The sequence below is a fragment of the Chiloscyllium plagiosum genome, unplaced genomic scaffold, assembly GCF_037043375.1.
Source record: "Chiloscyllium plagiosum isolate Xiang-an unplaced genomic scaffold, Cpla_swu_hap1 HiC_scaffold_20, whole genome shotgun sequence".
NCBI lineage: Eukaryota > Metazoa > Chordata > Chondrichthyes > Orectolobiformes > Hemiscylliidae > Chiloscyllium > Chiloscyllium plagiosum.
In genome coordinates, this window is record NW_028270158.1 from 58,779,434 (window position 1) to 58,796,859 (window position 17,426).

At 41.3% G+C, this 17,426-nt stretch overlaps 2 protein-coding genes across 5 annotated transcripts in view; one reads left to right on the plus strand and one right to left on the minus strand.

Annotated features, from left to right (window-relative positions):
* Window positions 1-3,751, plus strand: part of katnip (katanin interacting protein) — a 152,760-nt gene extending 149,009 nt beyond the window's left edge. Inside the window, exon 28 of one of the 3 annotated variants that reach the window (XM_087997997.1) lies at window positions 2,304-3,751. In XM_087997997.1, coding sequence (XP_087854123.1) covers window positions 2,304-2,365 — 62 coding nt within the window. In that variant the 3' untranslated portion in view covers window positions 2,366-3,751. The remainder of the gene's footprint in view (window positions 1-2,303) is intronic. The other 2 variants (XM_043711164.2, XM_043711166.2) reach the window with 2 other exon arrangements.
* A 5,266-nt stretch (window positions 3,752-9,017) lies between these two features.
* On the minus strand, window positions 9,018-16,612 carry LOC122560500 (cytochrome c oxidase subunit 6B1). Of its 2 annotated transcripts, none has more exons than XM_043711161.2 (4): window positions 16,458-16,612; window positions 12,112-12,222; window positions 9,608-9,708; window positions 9,018-9,171 (listed from the first exon to the last, which is right to left on the minus strand). In XM_043711161.2, the coding sequence occupies exons 2-4, from the start codon at window positions 12,215-12,217 to the stop codon at window positions 9,118-9,120; spliced, it is 261 nt and encodes an 86-aa protein (XP_043567096.1). In that variant the 5' UTR covers window positions 12,218-12,222; window positions 16,458-16,612; the 3' UTR covers window positions 9,018-9,117. The 2 variants fall into 2 exon arrangements, with proteins under 2 accessions (XP_043567096.1, XP_043567097.1); XM_043711162.2 differs by lacking the exon at window positions 16,458-16,612 and adding an exon at window positions 16,241-16,401.
* Between the last annotated feature and the right edge of the window lie 814 nt (window positions 16,613-17,426).

The window sequence follows — 17,426 nt, forward strand, 5'->3', positions numbered from 1 at the left end:
TGACTGGTCGATAAACAAGTTAAAAATCACACAACACCAGGTTGTAGTCCAACAGGTTTATTTGGAAGTACTAGCTTTCGGAGCACTGCTCCTTCATCAGGTGGTTGTGGAGTATAAGATCATAAGACACATAATTTAGAACAAAAGATTACAGAGATATATTATACAAGATTGTGATATGTGTGACACTGTAATCTTTTGCTATTAATTCTGTGTCTTATGATCTTATACTCCACAACCACCTGATGAAGGATCTAGCGCTTCCTTATAAACCTGTTGGACTATAACCTGGTGTTGTGTGATTTTTAACTTTGTCCATCCCAGTCCAACACTGGCTCCTCCACATCGTCGATAACCAGAGGTCACAGACATTAAAGTGTACTGTATTCATCAGATTCTTGTTCTATCTGATCTATAAAAATGCGGCTAGAGGATCATTTGCAATTCGCTTGTCTTCTGCACTTTCCAAAAGATGTATCTTTTACAATCCACCAAACATTCTCTACGTGCTTTTCCTCAAGGACATTGTGTGAAATAATGTCAGTTTTCGTTTGTATTTTGACTTCTCCCGAACGTTTATCTGGACTAGTCAGATAAATACTATACTGTGAGAGCAGATCAGAGGATGGGAATTCTGCCCCAGGTAGCATGCCTCCTGATTCCCCCTGGTCAGCATTCAATCTGCGTTACAAGTCAGGGGTGTAATGGAATACAGTCCAATTGACCATCACCCCATCCATCACCTTCAAGCATTCACTTGCTGTACCACTGACATAAGTGGCAATAGTATATACTAATTGTAAGTTTGCTAACTGAGCTGATAGACTTGTTCTCAGATGTTTCATCACCATGCTAGGTAACATCATCAGTGAGTCTCCGTTGAAGCACTGGTGTTCTGTCCCACTTGCTATTTATGTGTCTTGATTTGGATCCCATTTACCAACCTCTGAGAAAAAGGACCGGAAATGATATCATTCACCTTAACAGACACATAAATAGAAAGCTGGACAGAACACCAGCGCTTCAACGGAGACTCGCTGATGATGTTACCTAGCATGGTGACGAAACATCTGAGAACTCAATGAGTAAACTTACAACCTCAACCTCAACCTGAGCTACAAATCTTCTCAAAAGTCGCAAGTAGTATACTTTTTACAGGGTACACTGCAGCAACTCACCCAGGCTCCTCTAAGATCACCTTCCAAACCTGTGACCTCTACCATCTGTAACACACGAGCAGCAGATACATGGGAACACCACCAACTGCAGGCTCCCCTCCCTTGCAGTTGGGATAAATTTGCACCAAAAGCGGACTGTGGCTCACCAACGTCTCAAAGGCAGTGAGGACCTGCAACAATGCTGGCCTTCGTCATGAGGCTGATATCACATGAAGAAATATTAAGCTAGAGAAGTGATTGTTGAGCCCCTTGATTAGATACTTGTATCATTGACAGCCACAGATGATGTGCCAGGACACTGGATATTGATTAATGTGGTAGCATTATTTAAGAAAGGCTTTAAGGAAAAACCGAGAACTATAGACTGGTGAGCCTTTTGAGCCTTACATCAGTGGTCAGTAAGTTGATGGAGGGGAATCTGAGGGTCGGGATTTGTGTGCATTTGTAAAGGCAAGGACCAATTAGGGATAGTCAACATGGCTTTCTGTGTGAGAAATTGTGTCTCACCAGCTTGATTGAGATTTTTGAAGAGGTGACTGTAGTGATTGTAACAAGGTCAGCTGGGTGGACCTCATAAAATATGAGTTCCCTGATTGTGGCTGTTAATCAGATCCAATCAGGGAGCTCTGGATAACAGAAAATGCAGTATACAGTCAAGGTGGAAGTGTTTACAACTGTGAATCGACAGAGCAGCCTCGATAGAAGATGGTTCAAGAAGTTAAAGGGTCTGGAGCAGAGCATATAAAGCTCATTTTGCATACAATTATTAAGCTGTAGAATTCACTTACTGGTCTAGGCAGAATCTGTTTAGTTGTTTGAGATTAGAATTTGATAGGTAGATGAGGGAAAATGCAATCAAGAGACATGTGTTAGTGTAATTTGGATGATTTGCAGAATTGGGGGGTAAACAGACAGACCGGTTAGGCTGAATTGTTTCTCCGTGCTGTACATTTTACGCAATGGCATTTACTGGGGGTTTTATTTAAAGAAATACTTTCAGTCTCTATTAAAAAAACATTGCAAGGAAGCAGTTGATTTTAAGCTTCCTTTTTGTTAATGTTAATTTAACAATTACTCTTTGTAAACTCCGTTTACCAATAGATTCCATCTTTGGTTTTCTTTTAGCTCTACGTCCAAAGACATGTATGACTGACAGAGGATCATTTGGGAGAAGAAGGTTTTTATAAAGATCTCATCATGGTGAATTATCTGCAAATTATTGCTTTTGGTTTGGATTGTGCTGTCTATGTTTGAAACATAGTTTTGCTTTCTTTTTACAAAAGCGGACAGGAATTTGTCTTCAAAGCAACTACAGATTAACCAAACTTAAACACTATTTATCTGACATTGGTTTAAATACCCATACATTTAATTATTTTCTCCTTTGCGTTTTCTTGGCTGTTTAGTCTGTTAACAGAGGCAAAGAAAGTGCTGGGTCACCTGCAATTATATTTCAGCACCTTCGAGTCAAGTACCCAGTGAACCTTGTTTACTGTATTCACAAGAGCTGTCTGCACAATATCCGCTGGAAAGAAATTGAAGTGGCAGAATGAGCTAATAAGAGTAATATATGCACCCTCCCCAACCCTATCTCACTTTGGTGTGCCTGTCTTACCAAACATTTGTGTCTATTTGCACATTGTTGCCATTAAACTGTGTCCTTGCAAAATTGAATTTTAACAAAATAGCAAGTAATTATTAGTCCCATCTTTTTAACTTGGTTGTAATTTGACAAAAATCAATGTTTCGAAATGTAGTCAAGATTAAATGCATCTGTCTATGCCTCTGTCAAGTAAATTGCCCTCCAATTTGATAAAATCCATGACAGTTATGTTTAAACAAATATTCAATCACTTGCAACATGCTGTACTCAAGCAAGTCCTATGCTGAATATTTTTGTTAAGAAATTCTGTAGTTTGTTTATTATGCATACTCTGTTCCAAGAGGTTTGTGAACTTGTTAGTTCCAGTGCCTGTTTTGGTAAACTGTATTCCTGTAATGAGAATATAATCAGTATCAATCCAAACAAATTATCACTACTTCAATAAGTAATTTCTTTTTAAACTCAAGGAGCACTAAATAACCTTTAAGCCACTGACTGCTAATATTCTACTGAAAAATTTATTTATCAAGTAATCTGATGACTCTATCCTTCCAGCAATTCCGTGGAGTAATGAAAAAGCAACATACAACTATGTATATTCATCAGCTGTGCTGAGTCAAAATGGCTTCTTCTCACATTGAGAACTCTTAGTAATGCCTCACTTGGAAACGCAACTATTGCAAAATCCAAATACAATCTAACTTCAAAACGTGATTAAGTGCATTGCACAAAACCAGTGCTGATGTCTCACGAACTCTGTGACAATTTTTGTAGCATTGAAGAAATATATAACATACCCATACAGTCTTGTACTTGGACACATATCAGACTTTATTCTTTCTAATGTTTTCCATGTAATAATTGTACATATGTATGTGATATGTAAAGAATGACAATACTTATTAAAAAAAAAACATTTTCAAATATAAAGAGCAATTTAAGTAGCTTTAATGTTCTGGTTTAAATGAATATCAACTTCTAAGCAACAAATATATATTATAATGAAATCTATTTTCCTCCATAACTTAACAATTTTAATGCAGCAAACTAATTATGAATCCATTATTTGAAAAAGGTACATTTATGAGAATTACATTCACATGTTGCATTATTCTCAGTAGAGTTCCTCATGTGTGTAATGTGTTCCTAATGTGAACCTTTCTGTCATAACCAAATTGCCTGGATGAAACAACAATTATGTGTAAAATTGTAGCAAAAACATTGGAAAATAACAACAAACAACCTGTAAGTAGTTTGAAATAACTCTTGCAGGGGTAGTATCAGACAACTGAACCTTTGCTCAGATATTCAGAGGTTAAGTGAGAGTATTAACTGGAATTCTAAAATTCTGAAAGGTTCCAAAATAGCAACACCAGCATCAAATCACTGCTGCATGCTCACTGATGTCACACTTTGCCTTCTTCCGGCAGGTGTTCACTCTGACTGCACGGAAGCTGTCACCAATAGGAGACCCAGCACAATTTACACCACAGACTATGCACACATCACAGGTGAAATTTCAGAGCCCTGCATGCGTTCATAGCATCCCAGATGTCAATTGACCCGACTTTCTGCTCCACGTTTCTGACGTTAGTGCAACAAACAAAATATACTCTTCCCCATATTGAATTTACTGTGTACAGGGTTATATTGCAAAGTGACAGAGGAAATGTTTGGGGAAGAAACTTGAGCATTCTTTTGTGAAGGAAGAAGGTTGGTAAAATGCTAAATATATCTATTGAATTTGATTTATTAGGAATTATTTAATGAAATATTTCTATATTTAAAGTATCTCTTAGTCTACTCATTGCCTCTCCTCCTTCTCAATCATGTACTTCGCTGTTTCGGCACACTAGTGCAAAAATAGTCCTTCCAAAAAACCTGCTTGTAATTTTAATAGCTTTTCTTAAAACATAGCTGTACAATAAGGCCCTTGATGATAGCAAAAATATACCATATGCAACATTTATTGTTTCAAATTAAAAAATCTGGTGAATTCAGTTCTCATCCTGACAGGTTGGAGATGTGTGTGGATTTCAGTCGGTGATAACTATGTAAGTATTTCTTACATTACAAAAGGTTTATAATTAGTTTGTCGTAAAAACCTTTTCAGGTGCACTGAGGTCATGAAAGGTACTGGATAAATTCCAATAAAACTGTCAGTGTGATTCTTCCAGAAGTCGGTTTGCTACTGTTTTCTCAACAGCTTTATGTTGTTTTTAGCTTGAGAAGAGCTGAAGTGAATGAAAAGTTTTACAAAGATAATTTAAGGGAGGAAAGTATCACACGTTTTAAACTTTGAGTAGATTGTCTACCCTGGATAGCAGCCGCACATGATATCACCCTCCCTGTGTTATAAGACTGTGTTACGAAACTGTTAAGAAGAAAACAGATATTATGAGTTGTATTGTGTTCCACAAACACTATTCAAACAGTTCCTCTGCAAAACATTCTTTCTGAGTCAGGGAACTGAAGTGAAGTTCTGGAATCACTAGCTCTGATCTGAGCTGGGAGGCGAGTTGGAGGGAGTCTAGTATCACATGAAAAACCTTAAGTCTATTCGGCGTATCTGTAAGTGTTTGTTTTTGTTTTTAACTTTAAGTTCAGGTCAATAACAATGGGTGCAATGCATCTGCACCTCCAGAATAGGATTAGCCAAACTCCAGGATTGACCTGGAATTCCTTGAACACTACGTGTGTGACACTGGAGAAAACCCATTGCAGTGTTTTAGAAGTATATTTTGCCCTAGTGTTTGCACATGTCTGAGAGAACTTCACTGAGAGGCAAAGAATGACAGATGTCCTTCCAGCCAGTTCAAAACACTCAACTGCAGAGGAGATGGTGTTTAAGATCAGTGGAGTTTTGGCTTGAACATGAACTCAGATATTTACAGTATTTTTTCCAAGATTTTGAAATCTTTTACCAGACTCTTCCAACCCAATGAGTAGGGCAAAGTTGAACTATCTCATCCGAAAAACAGCACTTCCAAGAGGACAACATTCTGTCAGGACAGCACTGTAATGTCATGAGAAATATGTGTTAAGTGTCTGCACTCAGGTTTAAGCTCATTCATGACCTTCTATATCACAGACAACAGGTAACAAGAGCCCGTTTGTGAAGGGGATTGACAGGGCAGACACAGAGGAGTTGTTCCACCTGACTGGGAAATCTAGAACATGGGGCACAGTCTCCGATAGGGATACATTTCTTTAGTTAAAGGTTGTGAATCTTTGGAATTCTCTACCTCAGAAAGCTGTGGATGCCCCATCGTGGAATCTATTTAAAGCTGAGAGTTTCTTTTGTCTCAGGGAGTCAAAATATATTAGGGTTTGGCAGAAGAATTGAGTTGAAGCTAATGAACAGCCATTCAATGGAGGACCGTGCATGAGGTGTTCTATAGTCTACTCGTTCCTAATCCATATAAACCCAAGTTATAAGGCTGAGCTTACCTCTGTATTCATGAAATTGATAGCACTCCTATTAAGGTTTGCCATCACTGCCCCCTCTGACCTATCACCTTCTCCCTCACCTTCATCCACCTATCACTTTCCCAGCTACCTTCCCCTAACCCCAACCCCCTCCCATTTATCTCAACCCTAACCCACAAGCCTCATTCCTGATGAAAGGCTTTTGCCCGAAACGTCGATTCTCCTGCTCCTTGGATGCTGCCTGACTTGCTATGCTTTCCCAGCACTACACTCTAGATTTAATATATTCTTTGACAAGATGTGGGTATTGCTGATTGTTCATTTCTAATGCTCCTCGTGAAGGTGGTGGTGAGCTGCCATGAACTGCCACAGTCCATGGGGTATAGGAGCATCCACAATGCTCTTAGGTAAAGAGTTTAGATTAGATTAGATTACTTTCCCGTGTGGAAACAGGCCCTTCGGCCCAACAAGTCCACACCGACCCGCCGAAGCGTAGCCCACCCCTACCCCTCCATTTACCCCTTACCTAACACTACGGACAATTTAGCATGGCCAATTCACCTGACCTGCACATCTTTGGACTGTGGGAGGAAACCGGAGCACCCGGAGGAAACCCACGCAGACACGGGGAGAACGTGCAAACTCCACACAGTCAGTCGCCTGAGGCGGGAATTGAACCCGGGTCTCTGGCGCTGCGAGGCAGCAGTGCTAACCACTGGGCCACCGTGCCGCCCAGTTCTAGGATTCTGATCCAGCCACACTGAAGGAACAGATATATTTCCAAGTCAGGATGGTGAGAGCCTTGACAGGGAACTTGTAGGTCATGGTGTTCCCATGTATTTGCTACCCCTGTCTTTCTAGGTGATACAGGTCATAGGTTTGAAAGGTAGTATTCTTGGTGAGCTGTTGCAATGTTGCTTGTAGATTGCACTGTGTTGCCACCGAGAGTTAGTGATAAAGGGAGTGAATGTTGAAAGTGGTGATTGGAGTGCCAGTCAAGCAGAGAAATTCCCTTGTATCTTGAGCTGTGCCTCTTGGATAATGGACAGACTTTGGGAATCACAATTCCTAGTACGTGACCTGTTTTGTAACCACAGTATTTTATATGGCTGGTCCAATTCAGTTTCTGATCAATGATGACTACCAGGATATTGTTAGTGGGACATGCAGTGATGGTAACGCATTGGAAAAATGTTTACTTTCTCTCATTGAGTTGGTCGTTGCCTGACCCTTGTGTGCAAATATGCATTACCAATTAACATGCCAAAACCTGTATATTGTCCAGATCTTGCTCCATTTGAACTTGGACTGCTTCAGTATTAGAGTCACAGATGGTGCTGAATGTTGTACAATCATCAGCAAATTTCTGACCTTGTGATGGAGGGAAAAGGGATTGAGGAAGCAGTTGAAGATGGTTGGGCCTCGGACACTACCCAGAGAAATTCCTGCAGAGATGATTTATTTCCCAATACCCACTGACAGTATTTTATCAATGGGCCTGAGTAAAATTGCAATGTTCCAACCACTCGATCAGTGAGAGGTTCTCACAACTGCAACCCCACCATTTACTTTCCTTGCTTTCAATGTACTCATTTAGCAAGATCACTATACGGAAACTGCAGATGTGCTATGTATCTCTGTAGGACCATAAGCAAAACTAGTATGGAGTTTAATTCCTCCACGGAAGCATGTGGATCCACAGCTGTTGGTAAGAATGGTTGTAGACAGCCTTATTGGCCTGAAGTCATAGTCCTACAGCATGGAAACAGATTCTTTGGCCCAACCAGAATCCCAAACTAGTCTCACCTGCTGCTCCTGGCCCACATCCCTCCAAACCTCTCCTGTTCACATATCAACCCAAAATGTCTTTTAAACATTGTAAGTGTACCCACGTCCACCACTTTCTCAGGAAGTTCATTCCACGGGCAAACCACACTCTCTGTAAAACAAACACTACTCCTAGTGTCTTTTTTTTAAAAATATAGTCTTTCTCCTCTCAACTTAAAAACATACTCCCCAGTCCTGAAATCCCCCATCCTGGGGGAGGAGACAACCACCATTAAGTCTCTTTATACCTCATTATTTTATAAACTTTTATCAGATTGCCTTTCAACCTTCTACTTTAATGATAACTGTTAAATGGTTACCTTTAAAAGGCTTCATCCCACTTGCTCTGATATCCTACAAGTGACAGGGTACACATATACCATATTTGCATCCCCCACCACCACCACCACCTCAAGAAGCTAAGTGCCTAGAATTGGGGTCAGGAGGTCACCCTCAAGAGAACCTCTTCCCACCAATAAGATATTATGCAAGAGATACCTGCCTCTGCTCTAGCTTCTGCAGCCTCTGCCTTCCCTCAGTCATCCTGCTGGTATGATCAAGCAGCTAATCCTTTGTTTGGCCAGCATTCCTGAATCGATGGGAGCTCTGGTAAGATTCAGCAGAAACGGTGACAATGGGACTGCCCTGGGATTTCTGGCCAGTCAGTGCAGTTAGGAAAGATGATGAAATTTGTCTAGAGGTTTGCAAACTAATACAGAGCAATTCTTTCATGATTATTTCCATTCATGTGAAACCTCCCCCAGCCCCAGAATGTGGAATTATTGCATCCTATGTTATTAGAATCACACAACATAGGATCCCTACAGTGTGGAAACAGGCCTTTTTGACCCAAGTCCACACCAACCCTCCAAAGAGTAACACCATGCCATGCCACAGCTCCCCCCCCCCCACAGACCCTTCCCCTCCCCATTACTCTACATGTACCCCTGACTTACACAAAATAAGAAGGACAAAAAAGGTAAGAAAGTAACCAGTTTAATATTCAGTATTTATTTTGGTGAAGGCTGGAAGCTTTGGAAACATTGTAAGTGTTTCAATCAATCAGGTTGCATTCACACCTTAGATTTTTCCAGGGAACGTGCCTTCAGCCAACTGGTCATTCCATTTGTTTATCTAAAAGATGGAAAATAAATATATAGTTATACGATGATACAATCAGCAGAATTTCAGGTTTTGAACTACCTGAATGATTATTGCAGTTCATTTGCTTATATAACAAAATATAAAATGCAAGAGCTGAAAAACGTGTTGCTGAAGAAGGGCTTATGCCCGAAACGTCGATTCTCCTGCTCCTTGGATGCTGCCTGACCTGCTGCGCTTTTCCAGCAACACATTTTTCAGCTCTGATCTCCAGCATCTGCAGTCCTCACTTTCTCCTAATATAAAATGCAATGCAACATTGTTTTCCTTTTGTTACATTAACTACAATACAAAACCAATGTTAGTTCAGACTTCCAAAATAAATAGCTTAGATGATCAACATTTGACTTTAAGAAGCACGACCTATTGTTAAAAACACTTTAGTATTATACATTGTGCCATTACATACCCAGGAGATTGGGCAGAGTGATTTCGCGACCCTGTTATACCACTCACATAGAGAAGTATCAGCTCCTTTTGCAGTCAGTGCTTTAGTACAACGATGGTAGTCTGTAAGACAATCACAAGGAGGACAGTATTATAATACCATCCACAAATATACTGCACTCAAACAAAAGAGAAAATCACTGCAGTATAAAGCTGATGATTCATTATTAGCACAATTGGGGGTTAACCGATTTCAGGCCCATCTCTAGGATGTACAGGAGTGCAATAGCAATGAACAATTTAGATGATTAAATATTCAGGAGAGTGCTCATTGATTCGAAGCCACACTGTCATATCAATGAATTACTGGCACCTTTACTGGGCTGCAGTTGTTCTACTTGACTCCACCTAAACTAGGCTTAGACCAGTCCTCTGGCAAATTTTATATATTCACTCACTGATGTGGACCTCTGGCTAGGCCAGCATTTATTGCCCAACCCTAATTACCCAGAGAGTCAACCACATTACTGTGGCTCTGGAGTAAGGATGGCAGTTTCTTTCTCTAAAAGACATTAATGAACCAGATGGGTTTTTCCAACAATTGGTAATGGATTTCATTAGACTCCATTCCAGATTTTACTGAATTCAAATCCCACCATCTGCCATGAATTTGAATCCAGATCCCCAGAACATTGAGTTTTTGGACTGATAGTTTAGCAAAAATATCACTAAGCCATTGCTTCTTCCCCGAATAACTAGAACTATTGATGAGGTATTGGTGCAGCTCAGTTCCTTATCAATCTTAGTGCATGCCCCATATTCCACTTTCATAAACTTCAGCTCACCCAAAACCCTGCCTCCCATATCCTGACCTCAACAAAGTCCTATTCACCTATTGCTCCTGTGACCTATTCTGGCTCAGTTAAGCAATGCTCCAAATTGAAAGTTCTGGTCCTTTTCTTAATTCCCATCCCTCCCTATCACTAATCTCCAGCACACAACCCTCAGAAATAATTCCTTCACTTCTAGCCATGTATCGCTCTGTTTTAGTTGCTCACTCCACCAGTGACAACTGTGCTGTGGAATGCCTTCCCTAAATTTCATCACCTCATTTTCTTCAATCTCCACCTCTCTGATCAATCTTTTAATCACCAGCCAAAAGTCCAATAGTGGGACAATTTCAAATTTTGTTTTTTTTTCAAAGTCCTTTGAAGCACCTTGTGATATTTTATGGCATTAATTGCTGTGGGTGCCCTTGCTGAAAAAAGAAAAAGAACTGTAATTCAAGACTGAGATAGACCCGAGCCAGCAGCCAGACCTTCTTGAGGAAACACTTTACAACCAAGGTTTGACATCATAATGGATGCAGCAAACTGAAACGCCTTCTTAAAGTCATTTAGAAAACCTCACTGTTCGGCACTAACTGACCAGGACGGAGGCGCAGTGGTTAGCACTATTGCCTCATAGCACCAGGTACATTGGTTCGATTCTAGCCTCGGGCATCAGTCTTTGTGGAGCTTGTACATTCTCCTCGTGTCTGCGAGACTTAGGTGGGTTGGCCATGCTAGATTGCCCGTAGTGTCCAGGCTAGGTGGATCATTCATGGAATGCAGGGTTATGGAGAATAGAGTGGGTCTGCATTGGATGCTCTTCAGAGGGTCACTGTGGACTCTATGGGCCTAATGCCCTGCTTCCATGGTGGAGGGATTCAATGATTTATGAACTTGCATTTTATTCCAAGTCAGCGCTGACTCCAGAAATTGATTTACATCCAGGCCATTACAAATGCACCACAAGGGCGGTCATTTCTGATACAGGAGAAAATAGTTCCATTCTCCAACACCAGTCAAATGAAACCAAAACCTACTGATCACAGTTAAACAAAAATTAGCTCGATATTCTGTTACAATGCTTGGTATAAATTACTGTTGAGTGTGTGGTGCTGGGAAAGCATAGGTGGTCATGCAGCATCCGAGGAGCAGGAGAATCAACGTTTTGGGCATTCCTGATGAAGGGCTCCTACCCAAAACGTCGATTCTCCTGCTCCTCAGATGCTGCCTGACTTGCTGTGCTTTTCCAGCACCACACACTCTCGACTCTGATCTCCACCATCTGCAGTCCTCACTTTTTCCATGGTATAAATTACTGTCAATTCTGCCTGAAAAAAAGAGTGTTGGAAGCTGCTTGTTTAATCATCATAAAAGCCAAGTAGGATTACCACTTTCGCAACTGCATTTTAATTAGATTCTGTACATTTCAGTATCTTGTCGGCATTGGAATTAAGCTTCATTTATCTGTTTGAAACCTTCTGTGAACAGGTTAAATCCCATTTACTTCCAGCAAAAAGTGGCAAATTTGAGAAAACTAAAATAATCACAGAAATGTTGCCATTCCTTGAAAGGAAAATACCAATTTTTAAAGTATTGTAGGGGGTTTAACACTGTACAAACCAATTCCAGGCTAAATTACGAGCCATGTTTTCTGCTTCTGGCCAAAAGGAGAATTCTTCTCACAATAATTCCTCACCTAGGTAATTTTGAAAGCAGTTCCTGGTTTGATTTTGGTTGGGAAACCTGGCATCAAAAGGTGCCGTCTTGTAATTCTTCAACTTGGTCTGGATATCCTCTGCCATCGTGTCTGAGGAACAAGCACAAATATAAAAACAATGTCTTTTAGAGAATGAGACACAAATTGAACTTCCAGGGCTTTTTCTAACAGTGTGCAACAGCTTGGATCATGAAACCCCTGGCATCCTGCTCTTCAGCCACTTGCTCAGCCAAAAGTCCGTTTGTTTGGAAAATGCTTTTCAAAATGCTTTTGGAAAAGGCTTTGTTACTGGGTTTCGTTATGCTCAAGATTTTAACCGTAACCATCACAGCATCGGTTGTTACCCCAGGCATCCATCCATCAAGGTGGAAAATCGCCCATGATTACTCCTACCCATTAAAAAAATCTAAATAAATCCACTGTGTAGTGCTCAGTCAACTGGTCAATCATCAGTAAAACAATGGAATTAATTGAGTGCTATCAGGCAACACTTACTCAGCAATAACCTGCTCGGTTCATGTTCCACTCAGCTCCTGACCTTAATACAGCTTTGGTCCAAACATGAACAAAAGAACTGAATTCCAGAGATGAGACAAGAGAGACTGGAATTCAGGTCAACACTGGACTGACTGGAGCAACAAGGAACCCTAGCAAAGCTGGAGCTCAGGCGAAATGCCTCTACCATTTGAATGCATACCTGACAAAGGTTAGGGTCACTTTGGGGTCAGTCATCTCAGTCTAAGGACAATACTACAAGATCTCCTCAGGACATTATCCAAGGTACAAAATCATCACCTAAACCATCAATGACTGCCCTCCGTCATAAGATCTGCACTGGGGACATTCACCAATGATTGAACAACATTCAGCAGCATTGGTGGCTCTTCAGATATTGCAGTAGTCCATGCCGCTATGCAGCCAGTGCTGCACAATCCCCAGGTATCGGCTGACCAACTAACATTCCTGCCATACAGATGCCAACAATGACCATCTCCAACAGAATCTCACCACAACTTTCAATAATCATCACTGAATCCCACACTATCAACATCCTATGTGTTTCCACTGACCGGAAACTGATGTGGACTCACTATGTACAATACCGAGGCAACAACAGCATGGAATTCTGCTACAAGGCAAAAATCAGGAATAAGATGGAATACTCTTCACCTGCCTGGGTGGGTGCAGCTCCAAATATGGGCAAGAAGCTTGACACCAACCAGGATAGTGCAGCCCGCTTGACTGGCACCGCATTCACCCTTCACCGATGACATAGCAGTAGCTGTGTATACCATCTACAAGATGTACCTGCAGTAACTCAGTAGCCCCTTCTAAACCCACAATATATTCAGCTAGAAGAACAAAGACAGCAGGCAAAGGGAACAGTTTCTCCTCCAAGTTACACAGTATTCTCTCTTGGAACTATATCACTGTCCCTTCAGTGTTACTGATACAAATTCCTGGAACATCCTTCCTAACAATAGTGTAACTATAGTCCAAGGTCTGCAATGATTCGAGAAGGTGGTTCATTACCACCTTTTCCAGTGCAATTAGAGATACAAAATAAATGCTGACCTAGCCAGCAATGTCCACTTCCCACAAATAAATAAAAAAGCACATACAGATTCTTTTTTTTATTTTAAACTTAATTTCACTGTCACTGGTATAATATCTGAACCCTGCAATTAAAAAAGGGTATTAAACACACTTTGAATCTAATTACACTTAAACTCCTGCTTTTGAGTAACATTGCATTGTAGTAACACAAAAGGAAAATATTGCAGATGCTGGAAATCTGAAATATAAAATGCAGTGCTGGAGAAATTCAGCAGGTCTGGCAGCATCTGTGGAGAGAGAAACAGAGTTAATGTTTCAAATCTGTCTCATTCCTTTTGAACTCAAAGAGAGACAAAAAAAGGTGATGGATTTTATCTTAGGAGAAGAAGTTTGAGAGCAAGTGGACGAAACAGGTAAGTCATGAGAGGGGGAAAGGGGAAGGTTAGAGGACAAGGGAGATTAGAGTTCACAGGTGTCATAGAACAAAAGGCAATTGATATGGTATTGGTTGTAGAGAAGAGAGTGAGGTGCTGGGTGAGTGTTAATGGTAGAATATAGCCCAGTTTTGCCAAAAACAGAAAACCAGTTGTTTGGGAGGTGGGAGCGATCAAAATGGAGGGGGGAAACATGTTCAGCATGTGAAGTTGTTATACTCAACGGTGAATCCAGAGGCTATAAAATAGCCAAAAGGGAAAAGGAGGTGCTGTTCCTCCAGCTTGTTTCATGTTTCACTGGAACTGCAGCACAACTAAATAGAAAGCAGGAGAGTGAAGAGCTGTATTAAAATGAGCAGTGGCCAGAGGTTCATGCCATGCTTATTAACTGAACAGTCACCCAGTCTGCATTGGGTATCACTGTCCCAGTAACATCAAAACTTGAGAAAGTTCAACCCTATTTAAATGTGGATACTATTAAACACTTTATTTGATTTAACTGATTAAAATTGTGGCTCAATGTGATCAGGCTCAACACTGTATGCTGAGGAACCCCAACAGCTCAGACTTAAACACTAAATGGAAGTCCAGGCCTACATCCACCTCCAAATCTTTCACTCAGTATTCCTGCTACAAGTACATGGATACCTTATTTACAAGCTTTCATTATTTTTAAATAGAATAATTTAAATTAAAAAATGCTGCTCTGCACTTAAAGATGATAAGTCACCAGGACCAGATGAGATGCACTGAAGAGGGAGGTAATATTGCAGCTATACAGGACATTGATTAGGCCACTTTTGGAATACTGTATGCAATTCTGGTCTCCCTCCTGAAGGGAGGATGTTATGAAACTTGAAAGGGTTCAAACGACATTTACAAGGATGTTGCCAGGGTTGGTAGGAGAGGCCGAATAGGCTGGAGCTGATTTCCTTGGAGCGTCAGAGGCTGAAGGGTGACCTTATAGAGGTTTATAAAATCATGAGGGACATGGATAGGGTGAATAGACAAGGTCTTTCCCAGGGGTGGGGAGTCCAGAACTAAAGGTTTAGGTGTGGAGGTGCCAGTGTTGGACTGGGGTAGACGAAGTTAAAACTCAACACCAGAGTATGACCTAATGTTGTGTGATTTTTAAACTTAGAGGTTTAGGGTGAGAGGGGAAAGATTTAAAGGGGACCTACAGAGCAACTTTTTCAGAGAGTGGTGAGTGTATAGAATAAGCTGCCAGAGGAAGTGGAGGAGGCTAGTACAATTTCAACATTTAAAAGGCATCTGGATGGGTATATGAATAGGAAATGTTTAGAGGGATATGGGCCAAATGCTGGCAAATGAGATTAGATTAATCTAGGATATCTGATTGGTATGGAAGAGTTGGACCGAGGGGCTCCAGAGATGGGAAAGATCTCTGGGCAGGCTAGCTGAAAATAAGCACAGGAGCCAAGGCCTAACCAGACAGATATCCTAATCCATTCTGATCCAGCAAAGGGCAAGTTCCCTCTGCACACAGCTGGTTAAGCAAGGCCATTCAGCACTGTTTTAGTTAAAAACAATTAAAAAAACACTCAACAGGAACTGTGCTGTGAAGAAATAGCAGAAATGAAGCAGGGTAGATGCTCATATTTAAATTCCCATTCTGGTTTACACTGGATTGGAGTCACAGTCTCTGTTTCAATCTTAACTCCCCATCCCTCAGTGCCTACAGCTCCCCTAGTTCACCTCGGACACCATCCTCTCCCCTCACAAGGTCAATCCTACCCAGGCCTGCAGTGACATTGAGAAGGGCAAGCCTGGGTCCACACTAAAGTGATGCAAATTCCTTCTATAATTTACTAACGAGTCTCGAATGAGCTCCAGGCGCTGAGCTGTAATGGTGGTTCTGTCTGAAATTTCACTGCGAGCGAGTTCGGAGTCTGAAACAACATAAACCCCGCTCAATGCAGGGAACCGCCTCGCCTCGGCGCTAATTAAAACCTCAAACCGAAAGCAGTCTCCCTCGACCACTCAGAAACAATGCAACCTCGAAAGACAAGGAGCCTTTCCAAATTGGCTGCCAATGTCTCACATCGCCGCTTCGCTGAGACTGACTGCTCCATTATAGCGGAGAAGCCATATCTTACCTACAGTCCAAAGCGATAGTGAAATGTACAAGAAAACAGCTCAGCTCCGCTCCACTCCACTTCCGTGTCAGTTACACTGTGACTAAGACACTATAAGGTCCGTGTCTACTCACGAATGGCGCATTACAGCAGAAATTCAACACCCCCTCCCTCCACCACCAGTCCCACTCCTACATAACTCAATGATTAATAAGCCGTTTCTGATCGGGACGCTTACCGACGTGATAGCAGGCTGAAACAAACCTACAGCTGTACGTTTTAAACACGTTTAATTTAACGTTAAGGAAGTGCGTTTACCCGGAACAGGAACTTAGAGAGAGGAGGGGAAGCAGCAAGTTAATTAATGTAAGGGAACTTTGCAAGCAAGATTGCAACATACAGGAGAATGTAAAGCAGATTTGTGAACGCAGGATTTCAACTATTCACTGAAGAGTGTGAGCGCTAGTTCAAGAAAAAGATTAATGATTAACCACATTTAATTGTTTATATAATTCTTGGCACTTGCCTGGTTAGAGATGACCTTATGCATGCAGATTGACACCATATTAATACAAAATTAACAAGCTTCAAACGAGAGATCATTTTGTCAATTCAGAGACCCACTGTTCAAACTAAAGAAAACCCGAAAGATGCTGTAACATAGAAACCTTGATGATAGGAGCAGGAGGAGGCCATTCATCACCATCATGGCTGATCATCCAACTCAGTAGTCTAATTCTGCTTTCCCCCCAGTGCTATATCTAGCCGTCCCTTCAATACATTAGATGTTTTGGCATCAGCTACCTCCTGTGGTAATGAGTTCCACAGGTCCATCCCTCTTTGGGTGAAGAAATGTCTCCTCATCTCCATCCTAAATGCTCCATCCCGAATCATCAGACAGTGATCCCTGGTTCCCACCACCGGGAACATCCTCCTTGCATCTACCCTGTGTCATCCAGTTAGAATTTTTAAAGTCTCTATGAGATCCTCCCTCATTCCTCTGAACTCCAGCGAAAACAATCCTGACCCAGTCAGTCAATCTCTCCTCCTCCGTCAGTCCCACCATCCCTGGAATCCTTCACTGCACTCCCTCGAGAGCAAGAGTATCCTTCCTCAGGAAAAGGAGATTTAAACTGCGCACAATATTCGAGGTGTGGCCTCACCAGGGGTCTGTATAATGTAATAACACATCCCTACTCATGTACTC

Bases quoted from the DNA above. Each gene is read 5' to 3' on its own strand.
- LOC122560500 (XM_043711161.2), bottom strand. From the start codon at position 12,217: ATGGCAGAGGATATCCAGACCAAGTTGAAGAATTACAAGACGGCACCT. The intron at 9,709-12,111 runs GTGAGGAATTAT...ATTGTCTTACAG, and splicing joins CTGCTTTCAAAATTACCTAG to ACTACCATCGTTGTACTAAA. The intron at 9,172-9,607 runs GTATGTAATGGC...TCCATCTTTTAG, and splicing joins CACTCTGCCCAATCTCCTGG to ATAAACAAATGGAATGACCA.